Genomic DNA, 23685 nt, shown 5'->3' on the forward strand with positions numbered 1-23685 from the left:
GGACTGTGGAAGCAGCGAAACGGAAACAATCAACTAGCCGAAAGATAACAAATGTGGGCTAAAGAAACAGTAGGACAGTCACACATTGAAGAAATGGTAATGCCAAGGGCAGGATATCATTTTCGATTGCAAAATTGATTGTCAAAGCGAGGGCGTAATGGCTACACTGAGTGAAATGGGAAATCAACCTTACACATACATATGTACAATATGTACCTACTATATTTAACTTAATTTTACTCTTGGTTTTAAGTGAAGTTGTGCAGTCAATCCATCATTTCTTCCAGTGTAATTGGCTGTAAAATCTCACCCAGTGTAATAATCCCGTTGCTTCTGCCAGCTGCACTTGCTGCTGCTGCTGCCTCTGGTTCTGCTTCTGCTTCTCCGACGTTATCATTTCATTAAATCAGAAAACGGGAACAAAACAATAAAACGGTACAACAACAAGGAGAACGAACGATTGCCAAAAGACAAAGCGAGAAAAACGTTTCGTTTGGGTTCTTCCTCCTCCTTCTCTCCCACAAACACGACTCTCTCTCTCCTCCAATGAACGCTGCCAATTGAATGTAAATGAGAGAATGGGTGGCGCTGTCAGCTAATCGGATAGGAATGGATTGAGAGTGGACAGCGCAGAGGCAGAGGCAGAGAGGTAGAAGCTGGCTTTTGTTGAGCAGGTCATCAATGACAATCGAAGAACCTGACGACTTACTAGACGGAAATTGTGAATGGAAAACCTGAGCTCTTACTAGGCAAAACTGTGTACGGAGGACCCATGGTCAGATGCAATTGCCTTTGTTAGCCATCAATCCAGTGAATAAATAGAGATGGTATGAGAGTGAGAACTATGGATTTGATGGGGTACAATCTTTGATTTCCTGCCTTACTGTCAGCTTATGAGATTATGGTAATTATCGCCGCTAATGTTGGTTCTGTTAATCGAAAGGATCATTGGGTATCGATTTGGGCCCTAAAACAAACCCCAAAAAATATCCAATCGTACCAAAATTAAGTTTCCAATCCAGGAAAAAGTCAATTGCATGCATATCCTGCAACAGCAATTAGTAAAATTTCTTGGCCAGAAACAGAGCAAAGCATACCTGACCGAAACCCATTACCTACTCGACTTGGCCATAACCGTAACGTAGAATTGGATTGTGGGGGGGAAGTCGGAGAGAGGGACATAGTGTGGAACGAGTGAAAAAGAATGAGCACAGGCAAAACAAACTTAATTGTCTGCACAGTTTTATTTACTCCGTAGAGGGACGGACAGGACTTACCATGTCCTTGCCCTGCCCTGCCGGAGACAGATAGATATGCCATAGAGGATGAGATGCGGCTGCGTCTGCTTGTAATTACTGTGCAACGACGAGTACTGGGAGCAAGCAGTCCTTCGCCTCCTGCACCCACTTAACGAACATGACCAAGACTGACCAAACAATAGGCCTCTGTCTCTGTCTCTGGGCCTGACTCTGAGCACTGGGCACTGGCCACTGGGCACTGGTTTCAACATGCACGGCTCGTTGCATGGATAAGTGATGCAAAGCCAGCCCCCTGCCATCCATTGTGCCCTGGGTCTTGTTTAATGCCAACACAATAAACTTGGCCAAAAGGTTGTTGTCAATGCTATTACTGCTGGTGCTCTACGGGCAGCCGAGGGAAATGGATTCCTGTCTATGGTTGGCCAGGCACCGACTACAAGTCTGTGGCTATGTAGTAGGTGTTGTTATCATATTTGCATCGTCCTGGCCCTGGTGCTGGTGCTGATGCTGTCCTGGTCCCCCGGTACCGGTTCCTCCTGCCAATAACTCAATCACCGACGCACTGCAGTTGCCCGGGACCCATTCATCATCGGTAGACAAAATATTAATCGCTCCTGCCCTTGCACTTGCACTTGCACGTGGCTAAATTGGATTCGAGCGCGATTATGTCACGGCAGCAAGGTTACAATTTATAATTGTCAAACGTACGAGCGATGTGCGGATGCATGCCAACTGCCCAGACAAATGGTATACGAGCATGGCAGTCCCCCAGTCCCCAGGATCCCCAAAGCAAATTTTCACTATACCCGTGATTTATGGCCAGAGGAAATTGACTTGTGATATATGATTCCCGGTGCAGCCAAGACCTTGAAAAAGCTGCAACAAAGGCAGTAAGTTTTATGGAATGGAAAGTGTTTCCCATTCACGTGGATATACCCATGATAGTATCAGTGATTTGTTTCCTAAAAGTGGTTTGTTCTAAGCATAAAAGAGTCTTGATCTACAGGATAGATGTGTCAAAGAACACTAATAGTCAGATATCTCTGGTGACCAAAAGAAGCCAAAATGTTCTGGGAATAAATTTTGTACTATCAAAAATATTAGAAAACTAAAAGACATCCAGGGCAGAACCATTGAAATCGTTGCTCAATAGACAACTCATTGAACATGAATAATGTTCTACTGTAAGCCGACATCTTGGCACGCCCACAAAAGGTCCTCGAGGGCGTAAGTGAATTGGCCGAGCCATGAGGACTCGCTTGAGGCAAGGTTTTGGCCCTGACTGTCTTTAAAGAGCAAAAGTCAAAGCCATCAACCGTCTTCCATTTCAATTATAATCCGCGCTTTAATAAAAGCTTCAGAAGTTCAGCCACAACCCCAACTATGAGGGAAGCAGCTCTTAACAAGCCGTTGCCAGCGACCCTTAAGCCACCTCACCTTTTAATGAGTCAAAAAGTTGATGCCACATAACGATGTCATAATGGGCATTGTGTGGGCAATACAGGGCAGGACAGGATGCTAGAGGAGAGGAGAGGACAGCGGCAGATGGAGTCGCGGTTTAGCGGCTGACGCTTTTCACTCTTTACTCTTCACTTTTCAATCCTCGCTAAGCAAAGCGGGGGGTCAGTCAGGAGCCAGGACAATGGCAAAGACAGGAAAGCATCTCTATTGTGATTTTAATTAGAACAACTTTTGCCCCACACTTCAATTAGTGGGCTGGGGGGATCGGCCACAGAGCCACAGGACCACAACCGAAAAACGACAACGGACAGCATGCAACAATTTCTGGCATTAAAACGAAAACTATTCCTTAGCTTAGCATAATATTTACCAGAAGCCAAAAGCGTTGAATATCGGAGAGCTTCGGAGAAAAAAATGGCAGGAAATATTGGTAGAAAAACTAGTTGAAAAAGCAGTGGACAGAGGAAGAAGGAGCAGACGGAGAGCCACAACTATTCAGGATGCAGAACGGAGAAGAGTTCGAGTTGAGTTCAGGTCGAGGAAAAAGTATGCAACACTCCCCAGAGTTACCTGAGCACAACAAAGGCGCTTACCAGGTGTTGGTGCATGCCGGGAGTGGCAAAAGGATTGCGGAGGGAAGTGGACAGACCGCAAGCCCAGCCCAGGACCAGGACCAGGACCAGGCCCAGGACCAAAGTAGCAAGTTTGCTGGAGGAGAGCAGGGGCTTGGGCTTGGGTTTGGACTTGGGTTTGGGCTTGGGTTTGGGCTTGGGGAGCCATATGCGAAATTGTTTTATAGCTGCCCAGGAATGGTCAGTCTGTAGTCCTGAGTCTCCACTACAGTCCAGTCGAGTAGAGCGTTGAGTTTGTTTATGGCCAGCCAGGCAACTTGGGCCAGAACGGATGTTGCCTTTAACGTGTACATCCGCAGGTCCGAGCCCCTCTGTCTGCCCGTTCCTCCCGTTCCTATAGCACGTGTACGACTATCTGTGCAAGGGAGCATTCTGAGCATTCAGTTTCATGTTGAAGCGTTTAACAAAGCGCCGTAAATTGCATCAGGCGTGCAACCACAGTCTACGGGTATCCCACCCCGATCCGCCCTCCGAGTATACCGTGACCGGTAGGTTTTCCAGAGTTTCTTATTCCCAGTTAAGAGCGTATCCCTTTTGCGGTCCAGGTAAACTTTTATTACCCCGAAAAAAAAAAACAATTTAAACATCGGAGGATGGCTTGGAGCAGGCTTTTAGCCAGACCAGGAATTAGATTATTGGCCTTGAGGTAAATGTTTCTCGGTCCGAACTGATGCTAATGGAATGCGGTCTTACTCGGCAGACGTCATCTTCAATTTGTGGCCCTTTCCCGTTTTAAATTGATTCGGACTTCCCGGCCCGACTGCAAGCACAATTAAAACGTTTGCTGAGTTCTCGGTTAAAGTTAGCTCCTCATTTGCCTGGGGCACGGGGACACACATCTGCGATCGAACAATTATTAGTTGCTGTAATCAAAGCCCCAGCTGCGGAAACAATTGGTATATTGCCAATGTTTATTAGAGTCGGTCCCAAAGCATCGCCAAATTGCCAAACACATCCCAGGGGATGGGGACCGGGACCCACCCGGTTCGAACATGCGACAGCCGGGGGCAGCGGTGGCAGCAACGACGGTGGCAAGTGCAGCAAGGCGTTGCTTTTTTAATAGAGTCATAACTTGCTGCCAACTAATGGGATTCGAACCAAAACACGCTGCACTGAAAGAAATAAAGGGCACTGCTGATTCCTATTGCACTAGAGGTTCTCTGTAAGTAAGAGTTCTTCTGCAACTCCTGCAATCGTAGATTTTGTAATGAAACCTTGCATACAATGGAATTCTTTGTTTAAAAAAAAAAAATGCCCAATAGAGAGTAACGGCATTGTTTTTCAGTAGAGCTCTTCCTGTATTTGAATACAATTTCTAGAATTTCCAGACCAATAGATTGCTCAAAGATCTTACTCTACACCTATGTATTATTATCCTTTCTCTCGGTGGACTTTTGGTCAGTCCTTGCTTAGCCATAACCTACGCCCCTCGAGTTTTCATACACCGCTTCTATATACAATTTTTTGCCACGTTCGTTACTTTCTGTGTCCTCTATCGTGGCTCGACTTTGGTTACAATTCAATTTGCAGTGGGCGCTTTTTTCCTGGACATATTTTCTTTTTTTTTTTTGTGTGCGGTCGCCTGGCGCTTTGGAAATTTGTGTCCGTACTCTGCCGTACCTGGGCAGTGTCGTAAATGTGTGGAAATTGTTGGGTGTTATGCCTCGTAGGTATGACTGCCAGTTAAGCAACGGGCGGTCCCGAGCTAAGAACTCTTCTCCACCTCCACCTCCACCTATACCCCCCATACCCTGCCTGGCTTCATCTCCATTCCCGAGTGTGTGGCATGTGGCCAACAAATCTCCACCCTTCCCTGGCGGCTCTCGCTGTCGTTTTATTGTCTTGGCATAATGTTGACGTTGGACTTGTTCTAGATGGTTGCTGGGCTCGTTACTTCTCCTGGCCGGGCGACCCAAGAGCAGGGCATGTGGTCCTCATAATTGTCTTGCGCAAATGGTCGTGTAAAATTTTAATTGCTTTTTAGTGCAAACTCTTGGAAAATTTGTAGTTTCCGAAGAGGCCAAGACCGGGGCTAAGCTCAAATGTCCCACGCTCACTTTTGAAGGGTCAAAACCTGTCGACTCTGGGGCTGATTAGGAAATGTTTATGTCGTAGGTGTTTTGCCTGAATGGCTTTACTTTGAAGAGCTTTCAAAGATTTCAATATGGTCATTAGAGGCAGAAGAATCGTAGGAATACTGCTTGTCAGCTGGTGTATTCCCTTGACTGTCTTTAGCACCCAAAACCAAGCCGCATCTTAACCGAAATCAGCAGACACTCATTAAAATCCAAAGTAATTTTCCACACCATATCACCGTGCACGACACATATATCAAAAATGTATGTGCGAAACGTCAAAAAGTTTAAACACGGCCGCCATAAAAACAATTTGAATACATTTTTGATTACATTTATGGAGTGGAGCAGGGTTGTGGGGCCAAAAGGAAACCAAGTCAAGCTGAAAACAACTTTCGAACAACACTTGACATAGAAAATTTTGTGTGTGTTCTCCACAGCATATGCAAACCATGAAGAACCCAACCCCAATCTCAATTTCAGGTCCTGTCATGGGAGGAAGTGATATGGGATATGGGATGTGCGTCCAAATATTTGTACTACCAAACCGAATCGCTTTATAACTTTAAGAGTCCCTCATCATTCTTTATATTTTTTCTTCCGGTTTACGGGTTTTCTTTTTCTGCTGGACGATATTTTCTATTACGAGAATTTCTCATTCGGCTCGTTAGCATTTTTCCGGTTATCTCGCTTCAGATTTATAGTGCTCATTGCCCCAATGGCTGGGGCCCGTCATTTATGGTCACCGTTTTTGACATTCATTGGCCTTTTTTCTCTCCGTTTCCCCTCGTCCTTGGCCGCTGCCCAGCGAGGACCTGCCTCGATGGGACACAAGACACGACACTCCACTCAAACTTAAATAGAAATGAGCGCATCAAGCGTGAAATTAAATTTGATAAATTCTATTTACGTAAAGAGATGGAAGATTTGTGGGGACACTTTTTGGGGTCACCGTCGAGGGGAGCGAGGATGTGCTAAGGGTAGCTGGTCCTAGGTCATAATTTAAGTGTATCGAATGGGTTTTTTAACGCTCGGTTGTGCAGTGTAAGCATGATGGGGAAATAATCAAAAGGGCGGTAAATGAAGGTATTTTTTTTTCTCAGATATGGAGGCATTTACGATCCTACATATAAAGTTTGTAGTCTTGATCACCATTAGAAGGCATTTATGAAACAGGCGTATCCATTTGTGATTTGATCTCAATCGGGTGGCTATTAGACGATGGATTTTAAAGGTATCATCCGTTCAGAAATAAACTCTTTTGGTTGTAAGTTAAGCTTAAACTCAGATCGGGGCTACGAACAACAGCAGATAAGCAGAACCCCAGTAAATTGTTATATGGAAAAGAATAACGTAAGCATCAGAAAGGCGGGGAGCGGGAGTGCCCACACACAAACAAAACCGCAGTGGAAACAAACGCGGGAGCGGCAGGCCCCATCAAAAGGTACAGGCCGGAGAAAACATTGAGAACTTTTAATATTCACTCTTGTCGGCTGCATAAATTAAGGCCCTCAAAGGGCTGTGGGAGAGAGGCCGAGCGTGAGGGGCAGTCGAAACTGCAATAGCGAAACAACAAAAGTCGCGCGAAAGGGGGGGAGTGGAAAAGGGTAGAGGCTGCTGATGGAGCAGATAACATGCAAACCAATGGCAGAAGCAAAGGCACTCAACTGAAGAGCGCAGAAAGAGAGAGAGAGAGGAAACTCAAGAGCGGCTTGCAGAGAAAGACCAACAAAAAGAAACCAAAGATGATAATCGAGGCCGCTGATACCCATCGTTTCTATATCCAACTAACATTTTTTTGGTTGAAAGATCTTCATAGAAAGTAAAGTCTTTCAAAGACTTGGTTCAACAGATCGAAAGGAAATCATGCGCATATTCGTATATTGCTATTTGTTTTGATAGTATACCATTTAAACAGCTGTTTCTGGATTCTGATGATGCTAGATGGCTATATATGGAGTCGAATGTGCGAAAATGGATTCCGAAATCAAAATACTTCTTACAGGCGTATACCAAGTGATTCACAGACATGGTTGATGTCGGGCGGACAGTGAAAGAAAGAATAACTACAGCTACAGAATATGCACAAAGCGAATGAAGCGGATGGACAGGGGAGGGCAAGGGCTGCCAACTTGTGGCGCCTTTTGTTGGTGCTGGCCCTGCTGCTGCTGCTGCTGCTGCTGCTGCTGGTTCCTGTTTGTTATTGCACTTTTGCGTGCCGCTCTCGAACCCCAATGCATAAGAGACTGAAGAGCAGGCCCAAAACCCTGGTTCAAACCGAGAAACAGAGCAGGACACAGAGCCCCGCAGAACCCAGACCCAGACCCAGATACAGTTGGGCCACTCAAACTCACTTCAATGAATACTTTATGGGTTAATAATCGTAAAACCATTCAGCGCAAGAGCCTCGCCAGCCCTTTGGGCCTTTTGCCCTGCTCTTCCCTGCTCTTTCCCCTTTCCATCTTCTCTTGGCCAAAGTTTTTGTGCGCGAGAATTCATAAACAATGTGCATAAAGCGCAAAATGTAGCGCTTCTGTTCGTTGGCGAAGACGGGGTGGCACGGGGTGTGGGAGCCTCGCCAGGGGAAGGATGTCCCACTGCAGTGGCAAATTGTTGTTGTTTCGTTTGCCCGTTATTGTTGCAGGCTTGAGCGGCAGGTCCTGCCTTTTGGGGTTTGCCAGGTGGTACAGATGGATGGTCGGAACATCGTTTATGCAAGTTTTCCCGTTTAGCTGTTGATTTTCTAGGTTCTGTGGGGGTTCCCAGAGTTTTCGTTGTTGTCAGGGTGTTCGCTGTTGTTGAAGTCAGTCGCTGTCATTCTTGATGAGGATGTTATTGTTGCTGAAGATGTTATTGCTGTGCAGGTGCTTATGCGATGGACAGGTGTGTCGACAAGAAGATTAGGGAAGAGTTGAAGCTTAGGATATTCAAGGTTGATGGGACAGAAACTTCAAACGGGTAACAAAGGAAGCTTGGTAAAAGTCATGTTTGCTTATAGTTTTGAGCCCCAGAAGTCTTCGGTCTTCGAATCAGCTATGAAACGGAATTGGCTATTAATCTAAGCTTTCATATATCGTTATTGAACAGATCTGAAACGGTTATGCATTTTTAATGAATCGCTGATGGTTGCCAAGGAGTTGCCAACGATCTCCCTGCAAACCATTAATCTCTTTGCCCAATTTTAAATACACCCCAAAATGGGAATCATTTATCAACCATTGGTAGGGCTAACGTTCTTTTCCCCTGCTACCAGGCTCAGCCCACAAACCAAAAGCCGAGGGCACGTTCATTCCCAGCCGTTGAGCCTCTTGCAAAGTTTCAAATGCCAATAATTCAAAAATAAATAACTCATACGCCGCGTGGCCCTCCGAGGGAGAGCCAGTGACTGGAGAGCAACAAAAGAGCAGAGTGAACGAAAACAATGAAACAAAGGCAAAGTCACGCCTGCCAAACGCTGAAAATGTTTCAGAGTCAATTGTAAATATTTCTTCCATTGAGTTTTATTTGAAAAGTTCCTTTCGGGGACTGGGACTGTAAAAATGCCACCACCTAATGAAAAGCAACCCCCAAAAAGCTGTTTGCCGCTGGGGCGCGGAGGTATAAGCCATCCTACCTGGGGCCCCCGTCAGGTTTTACACGCTCGTTACGTTTGATTTATAAAAGTTGATGTTTCTTCGTGTTGTTGCCGGCGCTGTAACGCGAACGCACAAATTAATTGCCGTTGTTATGCGTTGATAAATTGCGTATACGCCGCACTGTACGCCGGAGAGTTCTTTAACAATTTGTGAGGAGGGAGCAGTAAAATATTTAAGCAATAAATAAAATACCGAAGTGAAGTGAAGTTTAGTTTTCTTTCTGCTGCAAATATCATTCTGTGCGAAGCTCGAATTGATTAACGCTTTCGTGGGAGTCTGTGGAGGTGGGGCCAAAAGTTTTCCGGCAATTTAGCAGATGAAAAGATATTTTAACAGGGATTCCTTACATTTAATTAATTGCCTCGGATTCCTTCTCAGGTGGGGTTTAACAATGGCAGTTTAAGAGTGCTGTAGATCATGTTGGGCAAGGGCTCCAGGGTTTAAATGATTAACTTTCGGAATTGGTTTGCCAGAGGTGGAAAGATAATTTCGTTGGAGTTTTCTGGATCGGAAGATAATACTTTACATACTGTATACATATGTATATTGAACTGTGTTTCCATTAGGATTTGTCCGGCTGACAGGTTATTAAGCACTTCCCTTCATTATGTGACAGCACTCACCTGGTCCATATGCCCGCTGTCTTCATAATTTATTTTCCCTAATGTTTCCCTTTCTTGGAGTATTTTTCTTTTCCTTTCGGCTGGACGACCCCTTGCCGCTAAATCCACATTGAGTCCGACTTTGGAGCCCTGTCGGCACTTTGTTTTAGCATTTCTCTTAATTTGTTTTGGCAATAGCTGAGGAGCAACCCGTCCCGCGCCCACGCTCCTCCAAGTCCGAGGCTAAGCCAAGACTCTTTCAGCAGAGGAAGTGCAAAAAAAGAAACAATATTTCTTTTCCAGCTTCATTTTTGCGTGGATATTTCACTCGGACACGGACACCGACCCGGAGCCACAGCCATAGCCGGGGCCGGAGCCGGAGCCAGAGCCGAGTGCGGCGCCAGCGGAAATGAAAACTTAACGCTTATTTGAACCTTCAACAGTGCACATAAATCACCAGACTGATGTTGCCACCGCTGTTCGCTCTGTGGCACCGCTGGGGCCTGGCCCTGGGCCGCAGTCCCCACTTTCCCAGTGCTGCTTAGCAGAAAGCAGCTTAAATGCCATTTCGGTAGTCAGCTTTTGTGGCCTATAGCAATCGCATTTGGACTCTGTTTGCTCTGCACTTTGTTCTGTCTGCGTTTTGTCTTTGGGCCCCGTCATAATTCTGTCTCTAAATATTTTTTTTCGGCCGCATTATGCTGATGACGATGATGATGATTGGGGGCATATGTGCGTGAAAAGCATTCCGTTCCTGTGTCGGCTCTACGTTCCGTGCCACGCTTTGCGGCGTGTGCAACTTCCGTTTCCGTTTGACGCAGCGGAAGCGACCGACGCCTGTGGCAGGCACTTTCACTGATTGCTTTGGCTCCCTGAAATCAACCCCCAAAAGAATATCCCCCCCCTATTGTGATGTTCAGTTATTAGCAGAACAAATGCAACCCTCCCTCGGATCGGGCCCCCAAACATCAGTCAGCAATAAAAAGAATTTCAGTGGGGCGCCAGGACTGCATTTGATTGCCTCCTGCTAAATGAGCTTCGTCTCCGGGCGTACATTTTGAAGTAATCTCAAAATTTTTGCCCATTTGATTCAATTACACCTTTGGGTGTTGTAACTTTATTTTTGCTTCAACGTTGGAGCATATCGGGGAAACAAATGGCACGAAGCAGGAAGAGCCCAAAGAGGACCGATAGCAGTAGAAGGCGAACGGGAGGGAAGACCAAATTAGGGACACAACAAATGAGTGCAGCAGGGTGGGAGTAACAGTGGCAGTGAGTGTTGGTGTTGGTGTTGGGTATGGGATGCGCTTTCGTTTGCTTCAGCTCTTCAGGCGGAGGTTAAAGGCGTATCAGGCGGTGCACTTGGAGAAATCAAAGCGTGGAGGAGTAGAAGGAGTACAGGAATGGGCTGGAAGCTGATAGAAGGCACTAATTATGGGCGATACAATCTGTAGTTTTGTGGCAACATCAAGTGGAATTTCCAATTTCCCCCATATACAATTTCATCATAACTTTCCATCTAATATTGCTTTCCCCTTTCTAATTATCCACCGCTTTTCGCACAGTGCATCCAACTTGGGGTCATTTGAGCTCTTTTTCGCATCTTTGACCAAACAACAATGGGCGAAAAATGGGATTTTCGCGCTACTTTTTATTCAACGTGCCAGCTAATTTGCTGCAACAACAATGCAGGATTGCTACCCAGCACTCCTCACCCCTCACCCTTCACCAAGCTCGTCCCTGACAAAGCGCCAACCACACGCTTATGGAAGCCACGCGCGTCCATCAGGGCTGCAAGTCGAGCTTTTCGGTTGGGCTTTAATTTCATGCTTACTTTAATGCGAACAAGAGCGAGCCCCACGCTGTGGGATCTCCCCCATCCTATCGTTGACTTTGTGCTGTAGTTAACGGCTTTCGGGGTGGCAGAGGCAGCCGCAGCGGCAGAGGCAGGGGCAGGGGCCAAAGGGATGCCAAGCCTGTGTGGCCGGGGGTTGGCTTTGGAGGTTAACTACTTTTCATGAGCTTAATTTTAAATTGAGGCTGCAGCGCAGCGGTGGCGGCGATGGCGGCTTCATTTACTTTGTGCCTCGCCAACTTTGTTGCAAGCAAACTTTTACGCGGACGGTTTAGCAAAAGGCAAAGTTAAGTTGATGCTGCACCACACTCACGCTCACACTATCCCCCCCAGACCCAACTGGTGGAAAAATTCTATTAGGAAATGCCAACCGGTTGCAGGCCCATTGAGTTATTAAGCCAGCTAATTGCTTATTTGCACTGGAAAAAGGAAAACTGCTCAACGATCCGCACACCGATCCTCCCCCCTCCCCATCCCTCTCCAGGCACTCGCAATTTGCACTCAACGCGAAAAATTGCCACAAACGCCCCTCGATTCCGATGGGCGGGGCAGCACTGATAGCAAATCTCGCCGCTCCATTCCCGGCTATTCACACAGAAACGCCTCCATCTGTCTATCCATCTCTCTGCGGAGCAGGCGAAGTGATTTTTCCAGCCTTGATTTTTTTAATTGCTCACAAAATTGCACATGATCGTGAGTTTAATTAAAGTCTGACTTCGGACCCCGTCCGTTCGTTGCGTGTTGATGACTCTATCGAGTGGGGCAAGCCGTATCTATTATATCTATTGAACTTATATATATGTGTTATTAAAGCACCTTTGGAAATTAATATTTCATACAGAAATGCTCGATATTACAAGCTTACAGACCGAATCTGGCTGGTTCTTATAACGGTTACTCGAAGTTTTTAGGGGAATATCAGATGTGGATATGTGTAACACCCAGAAAGAACCTTTTATCCTATTTCTTATAACAAGTGCTAGCAAAATTGCGAGAGAATGCGGACATACGTCTCTTTACGAACACCGATACAAAGAGAGGGAGAGAGATAGAGAGATGCGGCAGTTATCGGTTTCCGTACCACTTCGGGCGCTCACGAATAGTAACGAATAAAATATCTTGTATAAGTTAGATCGATCATAAGTTCCCGATAACGTTCCCGCTTGTTTTTTTTATTTCACAGAATTTGGCATACATACACACTCGTACTCGCATCGTGTCAGTTTGTAAAAGTAAAGTCGGATTCCAATTTTGCACAGTCGAAACAATGGTTTTAATCGGAATACTCGACTCGAAGACTGGTCTTGAATTGTTTATATCATCTTCATACATATATGTACGCTTACATACATTTCGACGAATTAAATATACGGTTTGATCGCTAGGAACATATGCACATTGTATGTTTGAACATGTACATATGTATGTATGTTAAATAAATTAAATCGTACCGATTTGAGTAAAAAAGACTAAAAATTCGGATTATCAAAATAAAACCGAAGACCATTTCTATCAACTTTTGGAATCAGTAATTTCGAATAATACATCCCTCACTGTACTTGCATTGCTGTAATGCGATTTGGAATAATGAATATGCTTAGACCCACTGGACTAAGAATAGTCAGAAGTATAAATATAAATGGAAAGACTTGCTGGGCCCTCCTCAATTGATAAGGGTGTCGCGTCTATAGCATACAGCAGGATTCGATTTTCGCCACGCAAAATGGACACTGAAATACAACGTTTTTATATGGACAAGACTGTATTTGTAACAGGCGGCACTGGGTTTTTAGGAAAAGGTACATGGACTTTGTAATATCCAGGATAAGTGAAAGCAAAAGACAAATTGTACCGTTTAATTTTCAGTGATCATTGAAAAGATCCTACGAGCAACAGATCCGAAACACATATATTTTCTGGTCAGGTCTAAGAAAAACGAGGATGTCAAGACGCGCGTTGCAAAATGGATGAGCCAGCCGGTGAGTATCCTACGACTGTCATGCTGAAAACGCTCGCTCTTACGCCCTCCTGTTACAGATTTTCGAGGCACTACTAAAGACAAAACCAAGGGCCTTGGAGCTGATGACACCCATAGCAGGGGATTGTCTGGAGCCGGACCTAGGTATTAGTGATGCGGATCGTAAGCTACTGGTAAAAGAGGTGCAGATTGTTATTCACGGAGCAGCCACAGTCCGCTTCAACGAGCCCATGCATACGGCGCTGGCCATCAACACGCGGGCCACGCGCCTCATGCTGCAGCTGGCCAGGGAAATGCATCGCTTGGAGGCCTTCGTCCAGATCTCCACAGCCTATTCCAACTGCGTGCTGGAACACATTCACGAGCAGTTCTATCCTGAGAATTTTACCTGTTCTGTGGATACGGCGCTGCAGCTAAAAGAGACACTGAGCGCCGCGCTTTTGGACAATATGACGCCTGCCTTGCTGGGAAATTTCCCCAACACATACAGCTATACGAAGGGCCTGGCAGAGCAAGTGATCCAAGGTGAGGCGGGTGACCTTCCGGTGTGTATCTTTCGGCCTGCCATTAGTAAGTGACTCCTCTGACTGACAGCCGAGTGGCGCTTCGATAACCTCCAATCTTCCCAACGATAGTATTTGCCAACTACAAGGAGCCTTCTTCCGGATGGATTGACAACCCGTATGGACTCATCGCCTTAATATACGGCATTACCTACGGTGTCCTGCACCTATTGCTTTGCAATTACAAGGCTCACGCCCCTGTGGTTCCCGGCGATTATTGCGGCAACATGGTCGTGGCTAGCGCATGGGAAACGGCAAGGAACGCAAAGAAAAAGACAGTGCCCACCATTTATAATTTCTCACCTAGCAACAAAAATATTATCACCTTTGGGGATCTCAAAGATAAGGGCATGTACAGTGGCAAGCTGGTTCCGATGACCAAAATGATTTGGTACCCGTTTCTACATGCCACCACATTTCCTTGGCTGTTTAGTCTGGGCTGCATCTTTTACCACTATGTGCCCGGCTTTCTGTACGACATCCTCCTGCGGCTGAGTGGCGAAAAACCGCGCCTAGTGAAGGCCTATCGCAAAGTCCACGAAAATGTGGTGGCACTGTTCCCCTTTAATAAGAAAACATATTGGTTTAACAGGGATAACACTGAGGCATTATGGGACCATATGTCCACGGAAGATCAAAGCGTGTTCAACTTTAATATGGAGAATATGAACTGGGACGACTATTTCAAGTCTACCTTGAATGGTATGCGACTACATTTGTTCAAGGAACCACCGACGAAAGCTTCTTTGGATCATGGACGTAGGATTCTATCTCGGTGAGTAGACTTCCGTAATACTCTTGTCGTTCTTGAAACTATCTTGGCTCTGTGCTTGCAGGTATTTTGTTCTACATTGCGCTGTTCAAGTTCTTCTTGTCTCTGCTGCCGCATACTTGATTTGGTTAGTTTTGAGCGTCTTTATATAAATAAGAGTTTAAATGTAACACGTAAAACGGTATGTCTCGGTTGAAAATTGGAAATAATAAATGCCATTGATAATAAAATAATCACACAGCGGAGAACCTTATATGCCAGTTTCTAAGCAGAGTATCGAAGAAAATGCTGAATAGGTGTTAGTTATGCGTTGGGGAAAATATATTCATGGGATGGTATTTAGTCATTCTATTTCCTGTCGATCAGAATACTTTCGAAGCTAGTGATTGGCAATTTCAGACGCTTGTAAATAAATTCGTTCAACTTTTGACTTTTGGTCTGTCAGACAATGCAAATGTGCAGCAATATTTAAATAAATGCAACATTTGCTCTGTGGACTGCGCCATTTTCTGTATCTAATTTACATATCAATCCGATGAAGGAGAGTAGATCTAGAATGGATCTTCTGGATTGTAGTTTAAAGTTCTCTATCTCTCTCTTAAACAGTTATGATCTTCTACCATTACGTTTTTAATTTGAGTTTATTTCAACTTTTTGGGCCCTCTCTTCACAGCCCAAACAATTGCGGATTCCCATTATATCCGCGTAATTAATAACTCGTTGCAACTTTTCAGACATTTTCGTGGTAAATATGAATTTAAGTTGTCTTCTCCGTCTACCACTAAGCATTATGCACGCTTCCCTTGCTCTCTGCTCCTCCTCCAGATGTGCAGGAGGCTGCGAGGATGCCAGTAGATACATACACATGTACACATGTATGTATGCGGAAAGGGCACAACTTTGGCCAAAAGCAAACCACTTAAATTCATTTTAATTCAAGCGGCAAGCACACGAGTGTGCATAGCCAGACCGACTAACTCATAATATTTTCACATCGCACACACTTGCCGTAAAACAATTTTCATACATTTTTGCTTTGTTATTTCTTCTGCGCCGCCCACTGTATCACATACCTCGTTCCAGTGGTATATATACTCTACAGAAAGGGTTTGGCGATTCCAGAGTCATGCGGTACCTCACCGCTAAAGTCATCCGACTAAACCTTTGAGCACTACTTTTACTACTACTTTTAGTAGTAAGTCGGATCAAATCACTATATCTCATCGCTCTCGCAATGGCTTTCTAGAGAACTCATCTCCCTCATTCGACCTCGAAGGGTATCAACGGCTTCGTTGCCCAATGCTCTGCTTTCGTTTTTTTTATCTTTTTTTCCTTTGGCTTTTTTTATGGTTTTTGGGAATGGAATGTCTAGTGCGTCTCAAAGGGTTTCACACTTTGTGTGTTTGCACCGGCAGCCAAAGGCTGCATATGAAAATATTTGTGAAGCCTTCCTTCTGCAATGTTGCGGCCCTTCATGGATCCGCGAGGTCTGAAAGCAGACGCACTATAAATATTTGAAGCTCATTTTGGTTTCAACAAATTTGATTGCACTGCTTTAAGAGCTTAAGTCACGTGTTTCTACTTAATAAATTAAGAAATATTTAATATTGCCCCCAGCTGCATTTCGTCTGAAATCTATGCTGGTTTTTTGAGTGCATTCCATTTTAATTGCCAGCTGAATGGATAGTCATCAATTTGGTGAATTGCACTTGTGCAAACACCTTAAAATGCCATAAATTCTCAAAAACTATTTATTGTTTTTATCGCATGACCCGAATTTGCAGACAGAACTGAACCGAAACACACAGAACTGAAGAGAGCTGAACAGAAGCCCTGGTGGAAAATGGATGACCCTACACATCATTCATTGCCATATCCTTCAATGCCTAAGCCATTGTTTTTTTGGCCATTGGTAAACAATACGACAAATTGGTATTGCATTGTATCGTAACCCTCTGCATCGGTCCTCTCTTTCACTCTCCGCCTAGCGTTTCGGTTTTTGCAATTTTCGCAAATTGTTTTTATGCAAAATATTATCGTTTAACTGCTGTTTCGATTGCAATTATACATACACACATATAGTATTGTGTGTACGTATTTCTGCCATTTATATAGGCCATTAATATTGTATTTCGGTTGTCTGCCGAATCGATCCGATCCATAGAGGGCTATACTATGGGTTTTTGTCCCGTCGCATAGATGGAATTCCGTGCATTCTCTACAGCGATTCTGATTTGGCTGCTGTTTGCATTTTTGCAGTTTTGGAGCGAAATTAATTTGCGTAAATTGTATTAAATGCATGGCCATGCCCAGCAAACTGTGCAAATTTTAATTGAATGCCTTTTGTTTGCCTCTGAATTATTTTGCCATGTTTTCTTTGGCCATTCCCATTCCCCTTACCGTTCCCGTTCCCGTTGTTGTTGCGGTTATTGACGGTCTTGTTAAATCGTTTGCCAATGCAATTTGATTGGCAATCCACAAAAAAACCGGCGCGGATTGCTCTCGAAATGATAGCTGGATAAAGCGGAAAAACTCGCCAAAGCCCAGACACATCGTTGCCATTCGACGCTAATTGGTTTATGGATTGTATTATGTTTTAATTATATCACCAAAAGGGAATCGAAATGCTTTTGTTACTCCGTAAACAGGGTTTTGTACAGGGAAATTAGTTTCAGCTAATCACACTGAACGGTAGGATTTTCTATAAAGAATAAAGTTTATTTTTGGGATATGGGTTGCACCCATGTACCGACAGCTCATTGTATTCGCATCTCCATTAATTTTAAAGACCCGATTCTCCTTGAACTCCCTTCAAAGTTCCCCAATCCACTCCTACAAAGGGCATTCCCGTCCAGACATTAATCAATCAGTTCCCGCGGAAGCATGGCCAGCATCCATAGCTAAATTATGGGATAAATTACCATTTAGCCAGTGGCCAGAGGAGGTGGCCTTAATTAAAAGCCAGCGAGGCGGGATTGCTGCACTTGCAATTTCGCAAATAAATCTTTTAGCACAACCGCAAGACACGAGACGCGTTCAAAATGCTAAATTAGTAAAATGTCACTTTCGCTTTCAAGTCGAGAGGGAAAATTCCTGGGGAACTGGCTGGGCGCATTGTTGTCGGCACGGATCAAAGTGTCGGAGCGGCTGCGACGATGGGGACAGAGATGCGGCAGCCACATAAATTATCACGGCCTAAGCAGGCGCAGACACTTGCCAAAGCTGGCGGCCCTTACGGGGGGGACAGAGGCTACGGAATTGGAGCTGGTGTCGTGCGAAATGTTCCACATGTGGCTGGCAATGCATTGACATACTTCAAAGGCTTCTGTGGCGCAACCAAATGGAGAGCAAGAGAGTGAGTGTCTGCTTTAATTTTTCGGCTTTAGACTATAAATACTTTCCAGGGATTACATTTGGGGACAATGCATGCTCTCCCACTCAAGACCCTGAAGAAAATTTCTAACAATCTACACCATACAGAAAATGGTTTGAATGCAGTTTCAGTGATTTGTAGATGTTCCACCGAAGGCTAAAACAAGTTTGGCACACTTATCGAATCACGTTTAATAAAATTAAACAATTTATAGACCCTTTAAGCTATGAAAAGCGCTGGACACAACTCATGTGAACCCCGTAGGCTTAAGGACTGACCTGACTAGCCAGGAAACCTCATATCTCTGTTGGCACACATTTGTGCGAACTGGATTCTTTTAGTGCTCCGATACCAATTCCGCTTCGAATTGCTTACTGCAGTTCGGGCGCCCCCGGACATGGCTGGGAACTGGATTTGGGCCAATAAAACGCTTGCATGCATAAATCTTGAGCTGTTTATTGGGCAGCCGTCCCCGCAGAGACCGTATACACCGAGACCGAGTATCTCATGAATCGTTTTGTATGGCCAACCGACGGCTTCCTGGGGAACTGCCTGCTAATGTTTGTCAATTACGTTTATCATGAGTGTCCGTTCAAAGCAGAGAGACAGGAAATTAGTCAGATGTGATGTACGAGGAAGTAGGAATTTCCCTCCCTATAGACGAGCAAATGTAATAAAGATCTGGAGTTCCGATGTCGCATCTCAGGGGCAATTTCAGATTGAATTTCATTGGATCTCATGGGGTCAGGCCAACGACATCTTTATTCCATCGTTTGTGAACGTGACTTACCCACTTTCCGATGTCCATCAGACAAAGTTTGAGGCCGACTAGTAACTTGCAACATTTCCATATGTTAACTGCCGTTCTGGCACTTTCCAACACATGTCACGCACTTCTCGAACAACTTGGAAAAGCTGGAAAAGCCCACGCCGGAGCAATTTCAACTGCACTTCACAGCTGGCCAGAAAAGACCAGACCAGAGCAGACCATGCCAAAGCCCACGCTGAAGAGTTACCCGTCTCTGAGCAATCTGTAAGTGGAGCGAACAAAATAATCAAAATGAGAATAAAATCAAAACATTGCGGCCCAGGCAATTTGCATGCGGAGAACCGGCAGCCAATGCCTAGCCAGTGCTGAGCAAGTAGTGAACGGAAAGCCAACAACACTTAAACTCCCAAGGGAGATCGGTAACAGCTTGTTGCTAACTAGTGTACTTTCTTCAAAAATGTGGCCAAAGTCATGAATCTGGGCTCAAAGTTAAGGCGGAAGGTGGTCCCCAAATTGGCCAACTCTTCGACGTTATATAGAAACTGCTGCATTTAGCTAGTTCAGCTTGTTTTCTTAACTACCAAGACCAGCTATATGCTCATCACGGTTATGCAAGCCACTTGAAGACATCGCCGGCGGCGCCTGTGCAGCTGGCAAGAAGTGTGTTTGAAGACACTTGTTGGCTGCCTGCCAGGGGGCACGGAATGGGATGGTATGGGATGGGGCTGTGGCATGGCAGATGATGATTATGGCTGCGATGATGATGATCACGGCCGACGACAGCATAACAAATGAACATTTAGATGAAGTTGCAGGCAATGCCAGCGGCCTCCACGGACGCCTCTTTTAATTCTTTCTTTCCCACTCAGACGACAGGCAAGAGGGAGTGCGAGTGGTAGTGCGAGTGCCGGAGCCAATGCGAGTGGGAGTGGCGGAGGGGGACGGGCGAAAGGAGTTGCATGCAGCTTTAATCAAGCATCAAGAGCGTGTATACGCGTCGTGTCTCTGAGAAAAGTTTGTCTTTGGCTGGAGCGACGGACTTGGTTAACTGGCGGACAACGTCATCGTGTTATTCATCATACAGAAGCGACTACGACTGTGGCTCCTCGTGGCTCGAACCTCGAACTCCATGTTCAGCTACCACTCTTTCTGCAACTCCAACTACAACTCCAACCGTCCCCAGCTCGCATTGCCTTTATTAAACGTTAGCCTGTCAGGCTCAGATTGGGCTTTTTTCGTACCCCGGTAGTCGTTCAGTTCTTGGGGTATACTCTAGAAGTGCACAGAGAAAAGTATGTAGTATTTTTGGACATTAGCATCTAGACCGGATCCTTGTAGATTTGGGGAACTATACATACTATTCTATTGATTTGCCGCTTATTTTCACAGGATTCCTCAAAGCGGGTATCCTTCAGTCGATATATATAGTAATATTTGTGTTTTTCTTTTGTTGTTGTTGGTGCCTATGGCAGCTGCTGTCGGCTCTCGGCTGTCCGCTGTCGCTGCTACAGTGCGATGAGTTGTTGAAAAGTTAAAATGGATTTTACGCAAAAGTTTTTAATTTGCTGCTGTTATCCCACAAATCGTTGACCGTTGAAGAAAATTTCTATTCTCTTTTTCCCGCTTGTAATTATAATCTTGCTCCTCCTGCTCCCGCTCCCGCTCCCGTTCCCGCTCCCGTTCCCGCTCCCGTTCCCCCTTCACTCCTTTGCGAGCGAGAAAAACTTATTAATGGCGGCTTAAGAAGATTCCACCATTTCGTTTTAGTGTGACCAGAGGCGGCGCTCGTTATGGCCCAAATGACAATCATCGATAGTCTTAAGAAAATTTGAATACCGATCTGAATTTGAAAACAAACTCATTATAAACTTTCCGCTTGTACAACTCTCATTGTTCCTTGAACTTTTTACTGTTGGTATGAAACACTTTCAAAACCAGTTCTCTTTCAACTTTATCAGCCACACACAATTTTTGCATTAAAACTTACACAATGCCCTTTAAGGACCCACCAACCCACGCACAATCTCTCAGTCTTTCAGTCTCTCAGGCTTTCGAGCCAAGTCACCATCAACGTCTAGACATTGGTAAACAGAGTACAAAAGACTGTGTTGTGCCACTATTGAGGCGGAACAAAAGATCTCAGGCGAAAAGTGCGTTGGAAGTTTTTCAGTTTTTCTTATGCCACTTCCTCTGTGGCGATTAAACTGTCTTCGAAATGCATAATTGGGAGGGCCAGATATGAAGAGTTCTCTGGAGAAACGGAATATTTGGAATAGAGTATACTCTGGAATCGGAGGGGTGCACCCGCAGAAAACCAGTCTCCACATAGGATGCACACAATCTTCTTCAAGCCATTCCATCTGCCAACTGTGTCGCTTGTCTGGGCTGCATCTCTCCGGCCTCTCAAGTATTCACCAGGCAATTTGCAATTTATATTTGGTTAGCCAAGTTGTCAAGGAAGCTGCTGCACTTGCAACGTGAGACAATTGCAACAGGCTGCACACACAGACACGAGTACAGACACATGGGCATACACAAATTAGTTAAATTACAGGCGCTTCTCTTTTGGCTTAGTTGATTAGAAAAAGTGGCATCCAGGCGAGTCGGAGTTGGCGAGTTGGCTCCTGCAACATCTTGGCATCTTAAGCACTCGATGCGATGTCGCCCTCTCTCTTTCTTTGCGTGGCTCCTATCTCTGGCTCACTCAGCCAGCAGTGGGGCTCGTTTTCTTTGGCAGCTTTTGCCGCTAACGAAGCTCAATTCGAGCGCCAAATTGAAATTGATTGTGACATTTGATCATGCGTTCGCCTCTGCCTCCGCGTCTGGCCTTGGCTTTTCTTTGGTAAGAGGCATGAACGGAGCCTGTGACTGGAGACTGACAGCGGTGGCTGGTTGTTGTCTATGGAATTTGTGCGGAAAATTGCTAAAACAGTAGGCGCGCAGGTGTGCCTCTGGCTCCTCTTGGCCCTTGCCATTTCCCTCTTTCAATTTTCGTTCCCTCTTCGTTTTCCACATGTGTGTCACTCTCCTCCTCCTTCAGATACGCACCGGATTAATTGGACGGATGTGCATTGGGCTGATGAGTTGAGCCGCAACTGGAGAGGACTGAAATGCAGCAAGCCGGTGGGCCTCTCTGTCAGAGATTAACTTGAGTTTCACTTTAAAGTCCACAACAGAATGAGAAAAAGTTAAAATTGCTTGGGCGAATGGGAAAAATGCCAAGACTCGGGCAGGAAAATGGGAATATGTGACTGCTACGAAAAGGTTAAAATAAGCGAAGGAAATGGATATGTAAGTAGTGTGAGGAATTTAACTACCATATGCACATGGAATACCACCTCAGATGGAATTAATTGGAGATGGCCAGCTCTTGTAATTTGGATAAAAACTTTGCACCGCCTCACTAACCCATAGATCAAAACATGACCAACTATGTTCAAAACTCAACGCGTCTCGTCTAGTTAAACTTTGTGGCAACTGTACCTCAACAATTACCCTCTCGTTACCCCAGAGAATTCGACGATTTTAATGCTTCACCTGAGCAACTATTTACACAGTCTCAACTATCTCAACAACTATGCAAAGCGACTCGAGACTTGGGGAGGCGCCACTCTACGCCTAAGCTCATCTCGCTGAGCATTTCGCTGGCAAACGCAAACGCGAACGCGAACCGAGAAATCCCCACATGAATAATTGCCGCGCACGCAGTTCATTTAATTTCGCTTTCGCTGGGTGGGGCGGAAGAACCCTTTCGCTGGAGCTCAGCAAAATGCGGCAGGCACATGAATGGAAATATTTAATGAAGAAATTTATAACAAAGTTTTACAAATGGCGGCAGACTGTACGGAATGGCTGCAGATGCGTAGCGGGGGTGAAAAACAGAGGGTTGGGCCATTAAAAAAATTATGAACATTAAATGTAAATTAAGCTAATCAATTAAGACGAAATTGTGCTGAAGATTGGCGACGCCTTCGAGTATGGCACGGCCTTAAAGTACGAGTACGCACAAAGAGTGAGAGCGAGAGTCAGCTTCTGGCCCATTTGCTGTCCAACCCAATTAGCCATTAGAAAGGGGACTCCCCCCGACAAATGACCGACATTTAAATGGGGCTGGTGCGGAGAGGGCAGCGATCAATTGAGGAATCTCCCACACCCCGCAACCCGCATAACCCTTTGCTGTGCTGTGTAGTGCAGTGCATAGCTGAGTTAATGATTGGAAATTAATTTATCAGTGGGTGAATGGCACGGAGACAGGGCAGGCCATTGGGATTAGGACATTGCGTTGACAAATTGGTGGCAATTAGCTGGGAGGACAACGACCGACGACTTCTCAGTGGAAGGACAGAGACAAAGGCATTGTTCGTGAGGCGCGTACAGGTACAGGTGGAGGCGAACAGCTCCACTTAACGGACAAGGGCTATCGATCTGCGTGGAGTTGAGTTATTGATACGAATCGTCGATGCGTTGAGTAGATTTAGAGAGAAAGGGAAAGAGCGCCCATTGAGAATTAGATGAAGAATAGCTAGAAGAAGTAAGCAAGGATAATATACCAAAGAAGTATCGCCAATTGTTATATGATTTCCATTCAAAGCTCCATTAGAAGTGAGTCTGAAAAAATATACATATGTATACATATGTGAATATTCTAGTATAATCGTCGTTCAGTGGCATTCGACTATAACCACCAGTCGGCCGACCTACTATGGTAAAC

At 45.2% G+C, this 23685-nt stretch overlaps 1 protein-coding gene across 1 annotated transcript; it reads left to right on the top strand.

Annotated features, from left to right (window-relative positions):
• The first annotated feature begins 13242 nt into the window (after positions 1-13242).
• LOC6592724 (fatty acyl-CoA reductase wat) lies at positions 13243-14955 on the top strand. The gene is made up of 5 exons (XM_026985004.1): positions 13243-13318; positions 13386-13498; positions 13557-14022; positions 14133-14819; positions 14897-14955. Exons 1-5 carry the CDS (start codon positions 13243-13245, stop codon positions 14953-14955), a joined length of 1401 nt encoding a protein of 466 aa, XP_026840805.1.
• Positions 14956-23685: the final 8730 nt, after the last annotated feature.

This window comes from Drosophila persimilis, unplaced genomic scaffold (assembly GCF_003286085.1).
Source record: "Drosophila persimilis strain 14011-0111.01,24,50 unplaced genomic scaffold, DperRS2 tig00000002-arrow-pilon, whole genome shotgun sequence".
Lineage (NCBI taxonomy): Eukaryota > Metazoa > Arthropoda > Insecta > Diptera > Drosophilidae > Drosophila > Drosophila persimilis.